The sequence below is a fragment of the Pipistrellus kuhlii genome, unplaced genomic scaffold, assembly GCF_014108245.1.
Source record: "Pipistrellus kuhlii isolate mPipKuh1 unplaced genomic scaffold, mPipKuh1.p scaffold_m20_p_10, whole genome shotgun sequence".
NCBI lineage: Eukaryota > Metazoa > Chordata > Mammalia > Chiroptera > Vespertilionidae > Pipistrellus > Pipistrellus kuhlii.
The window spans coordinates 21,436,416-21,441,963 of record NW_023425405.1 but is presented as its reverse complement, the minus strand read 5'-3'; the positions used below and the strand labels follow the sequence as shown (position 1 = coordinate 21,441,963).

At 48.8% G+C, this 5,548-nt stretch overlaps 1 protein-coding gene across 1 annotated transcript; it reads right to left on the bottom strand.

The window, feature by feature from the left end:
• Positions 1-567: 567 nt before the first annotated feature.
• On the bottom strand, positions 568-4,290 carry PRSS2 (serine protease 2). The gene is made up of 5 exons (XM_036429088.2): positions 4,196-4,290; positions 2,982-3,141; positions 1,394-1,647; positions 894-1,030; positions 568-775 (listed from the first exon to the last, which is right to left on the bottom strand). Exons 1-5 carry the CDS (start codon positions 4,233-4,235, stop codon positions 623-625), a joined length of 744 nt encoding a protein of 247 aa, XP_036284981.1. The 5' UTR covers positions 4,236-4,290; the 3' UTR covers positions 568-622.
• Between the last annotated feature and the right edge of the window lie 1,258 nt (positions 4,291-5,548).

The following is a 5,548-nucleotide window of genomic DNA, read 5'->3' as shown; positions in this document are numbered from 1 at the left end:
GAAATGGTATCTACTGCAGAAGGGAGGGTGCAACAATCATGAAATGTCAACAGTATATACATATTGATATCATCAGGAGAGATGTACAAAAGGCTGATTTCTCTGGAGCTTGAAGGATGGAGACCCAGGGAGGTCTCTTCCCCCCCCCCCCCCCCAGACACATGTCAGATTGTCAGGAAGTAGGGCACATTAGGGAGCACATGCTGGCTAAGTACACATGACAGAGGGACTCAGAAGAGGCCAAGGTAGATGCACAGGTGCTTCCCCAGGTGTGTTCAATCTGGCTACAGCTAGAGGAAGGAAAGGGCCCACCATGCCATGCCCCCTGTGGGCACACTCCAGCACTGCATGCCAGCTCAGAAATGTATTTTTCCTTCTAGAAAACAGCCTCCCCTCGCTCCTGCTTATGATTTTGGATTCCATCTTTTTATGTGCCATTAAACTAGTATGCCAGGGAGCATCTTTGGTAAGTGGGGGTACTCGGTATGAGGGCCAGCCAGGCCCGGCTGACCTTGGTGGGAGGGTGTTGCCCAGAGCCCGGTGGGGAAGCAGGCACAGACATAGGCATTCAGATTAGTGTCACTTTATTAACATAGTGATGGCAGGGGGACAGGTGGGATCTTTAGTTGTTGGCAGCCATGGTCTCCTGAATCCAGTCCACGAAGTTGCAGACCCGGGTGTAGACACCAGGCTTGTTCTTCTGGGCACAGCCATAGCCCCAGGAGACAACTCCCTGAAGCTCTCCATTGCAGACCACAGGGCCACCAGAATCACCCTGTGGAGGAGGAAGACACAACACATTTTATAAGGCTCATGGCCTTGGGGGTTCAAATCCAGCCTCCAGGCAGGCCATGTGGATGGGCAGGGGTCTCAGCATGCAAAGGGGCAATCACCTGGCAGGAATCCTTGCCTCCCTCGAGGAAGCCGGCGCACACCATGTTGTCGGTGATCTGTCCGGGGTACGCAGCTTCACACTGCTCCTGGGCCAGCAGTGGGGCATCCAGGCACTGCAGCAGCTCAGGATAGTTGACTTTGAGGAGCAGGGAGGTTAAAGGAAAGGAGAAATGAGAGTCAATCAAGCCAGGATGGAGAATGGTAATCTGGGGTTGTCCCCAAGAACCTAAGCCCCCAAGAGAGTCAAGGCGATTCATTTCCCAGAATAATCTCTGCTGAACCCCTCTTTGGAGGTGAGCATAGCAAGTGCTTATGCTTGTCCTATTTTGGGTCAACTCCTTGAGACTCTGCATCTCTCTGGCCTTCAGGACAGAGCTTGAGGGTGGTGGACACTTGATATTATTTGCAGACTAGACACCAGGGGGACTGAGCTCAGACAATGCTGAGTTCTGAGAAACCCTTGGAAGTCAGAGAGTAAAGAAGTGAGAACCCCACTCACTGCCAGAGCTCAGGGTGTTGCCCCAGCCGGAGATGAGGCACTGGGTGCCAGCAGGTGCACAGGAGGTGGGCAGGGAGATGGCGGACACCCGGGAACTGATGACCGCAGGTGAGGAGAGCTTGATCAACATGATGTCATTGTCCAGGGTCCAGCTGTTGTAGCGGGGGTGGCGGATGACCTTGGCGGAGTTGATGAACTGCTCATTCCCCTCCTGGACTTCGATGTTGTGCTCTCCCAGCCTCACCTGGATGCGACTGTTGAGAGAGAACTTAGGACCTTTTCGTACACCCCCACTCTTTTCTGGGATCCCAAGCTCCCTGCTCATGGTGTGTTGGAGGTTAATGCAAACAGCAGTTAACATCAAAAAGAGACATTGGAAGGCACAAATTTTGTGCCCGCTGTGATTGCAATGACTCCAGGAAATTTCCCGACCTGATAATCTTTACATCATTTACCAAACTTTACCTTTGATCTGCTTGAATGCATTGTTAAAGGGAAAAATGTGTATTCAAAGTGAATAAAAAGCTGAGTAGGCCAGAATTCGGTTTCCCCTCCCTCCACCCCAAGGCCTTCTAAATTCATATTTTTTTGTATAGTGTATCTATTGTATCGTCAGCTCTCCTTCAAGTTATTCTGAACCCACCAAGAAGGTCGTGGCAATGGTGGGGCTGTACTCATGTCACAGGACAGCAGAGGGGCAGGAGGAAGTATAGTTGAGACACTAAGCCTTTCTGCTTCAGAGGTAGGTGTTAGTGGGGCTGGGATGGGATGAAGAGGTCCAGCTGCAGTGACTCATCAATCTGCTTTTCCAGCTGCACTCTGCACTCCCCCACCATGCCTCCAATGTCATGGGCACAGATGAACTACTTGAAGCCCCCAGGCATTGTTCACCCTCTGTGACTTTGCTACGTACAGTGGTGACTTTTGCTCCCTCCCTGATCTGGCAAGCACTATCTTTCTGGATGATATAATCCAGTGGGTCTCAAAGTGTGGCCCCAGGACATTGTTAGACATGCAAAGCCTCGGTTCCCACCTCTGGGGGTGTGATCCAGTCACCCATGGTCCAGCAGATCTGCCAGGCGATTCTGACCCACACTCAGTTTTGAGAACCCTTGCTCTAGGCAGTGATTCTCAGCTCTGCTATAGAATAGAATCACCAGAAGCAGAGAGCATTCAAAACACCAACATTTAGACACTTCTTCCTGAAAAGTCTGAATTAATTACCTTGAGATAGGGCCCAGGCGCTTTTTTTATTATTATTATTATTATTATTTTATATTTCTTAGGTATTTATATGTGCATGCACTGGCAAAGGTTACTTGTATGAAGTCCTTGCCTGTTTCCCAGTTGGGCCTTCTACCCTAAATAGCCCCTTTCTGCTCTCATGACTATAGCTCTGGCTGTTGTATTTATTTATTTGGGGTGTCAGAGTCTTCCTACATGTGTCCCTCATCACCCCCACACCTGGGCATCAGCTATCATTGACAACTTCTCCTCTCTACGGTCCTTCTCCCCCACCCTCCCCTGGACTGAACCAAGCTCTCCAAGGGCCCCTCTGTGGGCTTTGCCATCAGGGCCCAGCACTTACGACTTGTAGCAGTGAGCAGCGGACACCACCCACTGGTCATTGATGAGAGAGCCGCCACAGAAGTGGTAGCCAGCGTTCAGGGACACCTGGTAGGGGACGGAATTCTCCTGGCAGGTGTAGCCCCCGACGATCTTGTCATCGTCATCAGTGGAGAAAGCAACTTGAGTGGAGACAGAAGAGAGAAGCCGATTAAACAGGATGTTAGAGGGTGCAGCCAGAGCACGGTGGCTGGGTCATATTAATTAGGATTCCTCCATAAGCACAGCGGTGATGGGCAGTGAGAACACACTGCCATCCCCAGTAAGTGTAATGGATGTGGTTCTCCTGAGTCTCTCTGTGTGTCTGCAGAGCACATAGCTAGGTAACCCACAGGGCTCCAGCCCTGACCTCTACAGGGGCACCAGGAAAATGAGGACACAATAAACATCCTCAGAGTGCCCTCAATGTAATGCAGCTCAGAATGTGGTGTTCTCACTCACTGAATGCTTCTCTCTCACTCAACATCACTCATCTGCTCCCCAGGGCTATCAGCCTTGAGGATCAGGATGGGCTGGCCCAACAAGGAAAACCTCCTGGCTCAATCTCTCTGACTGCACCAGCTTCTCCCATAGCTCAAATCTGCACAGAGAGACCAGGGAGAGGAGGCCCCACACCCATTGGATGGGACAAAGGTAGGCAGGCACTGCTATTGGTTGATAGAACAGTGATTCTCAACCTTGGCTCTATGCCTGGGAACCTTAAAATGACCTGGGAAGCTTAAAAATTCAATGCTCAGGCCACACCTTAGGCTAAAGAAGTCAGAATTTCTAGAGCTAGCACATGGGCATGAGTGTTCTTTGTCTCTGTAGGTGGTATATCTGGGGTTAAGAATAGCCACAATGGTAATACCTTAAAAATTAAAAAAAAAATTTTTAAAAAGCACAGTGCAATAGCCCAGAGCTAAGCCTCAAGATGACTAGTCTATTTAATAAAAACAGTTTCACCTCACCTCTCTTTCCAGCCTCTCTACTAAAAGCTTGAGATGAATTGATGATGGAGCTGACAATAGGCCATGCAGAAGGTGAGAGAGGTAAGGCCAAAAGAGAGCCCAGGAATGGGATGGAGAGGTTCTAGACAAGGAAGATAGAACATCAGAGCACAGGTAAACAGGAGAGGCAGCAAGGTGGTAGAACTTGTATTAGGAGACAGTGCCTGAAGCAACACGTGGAACTCACCAGCAGCTCCCACAAAGGCAAGGATCAGGAGTGGATTCATGGTGGCAGAAGTAGAATCAGGTTGGTGGTGAAGAGCCTTTATACCTCCCGAGGTGAAGGTGGATGGCCACCCCTACTCCCTGTACAAACACAGCTGCAGCTTTCCTTTTCCCAGGGTCTTGGATCAACTCTGCTATTTTTGGCCACTCTGTGGGTTCGTGACCTCCAGGTGATTAGAACACTTACCTTCTAAAGGCAGAGAGGAAGAAGACCAGGTGATTCATAGAGGTATTCCAGGATGAGAACAGGGGAATCCAAGCCCCACATACAACATCTGGGCCTTCTCAGGCTCAGGGGATGGGGGGTTAGGAGAAGGAAGAGCACACCCTCTAACCTCCAATGGGCTTATATCCAGGAGGGAATAATGCTATATTTTTATAGTGTTTGACAATTTTTAAAGGGCCCTTAGGAATTCTCTGACCTAATGGAGATTTATTTAATTGACTTTAAGGAAGGGCTGATATTGGTTGCAAATGTGGCTGCTCAGTATCCTAGAGTCCCCTGAGAGGAAAGAAGTCTTCTCTAAGTTTCTATATCTGAGCATGAAGACCCTTTCTCAACTGTAAATCAGTGGGCAGGAAGGTCAAATCCAAGGCTTTGAGGAACCAGGATTGTAACATGAAGAAGTAATGAGAAGGAAGAGGCTGTGTTCCTTGGAGTTATAGGCTTTTAGCTGGCTCTCCTGCCTACCAAAGTCTGTAGAGAAGGGTATTTGGGAGGTGGAAAGGGCAAGAGTTAAATTGGTGTCTACCAGATACATTTAGGGGACAGAAAACCACATTCCTCCTCTTATTCACCATCAGGACCTTGGCCTTTCTCACCACTCACCCTATTATGGGGTCTCTTTAAGCAGCCTCCTGGTTGCCATGGAAATCTATACTAACTGATAAAAAGTGCCCCAATTGCTAAGAGCTGACAGCCTGAGCTAGCATTATGTGCTCCAAATCAGATATTAAAAAGTGTTTAGACAATGATAAAATTGGGTTCTGATCAGAAGAGTAGCAGTAGGTAGAAAGATTAGCACATGGTAAAGGAGCCAAGTATTGGGTGATCAATAACAGAATTGCAGTGTGTGTATGTGTGTGTGTGTGGTGGTGGTGGTGGTGGGGGGTGTTTGGGATTTTCTATTTTAAATGCAATGGCACTACCGTGCTGAGCTCCATATAGAGTGAATATTTCCAGAAAATTATTTCAATTTGGGACCTTCCATGGCCACCAAGACACAGTTCTGTTACTTTTTGAGGCACAACATGGCAGAGGGGTATAGAGATGGAAGTAGTCTGTGTATGAGTCTATGTGAGCCTTGGTTGAAGG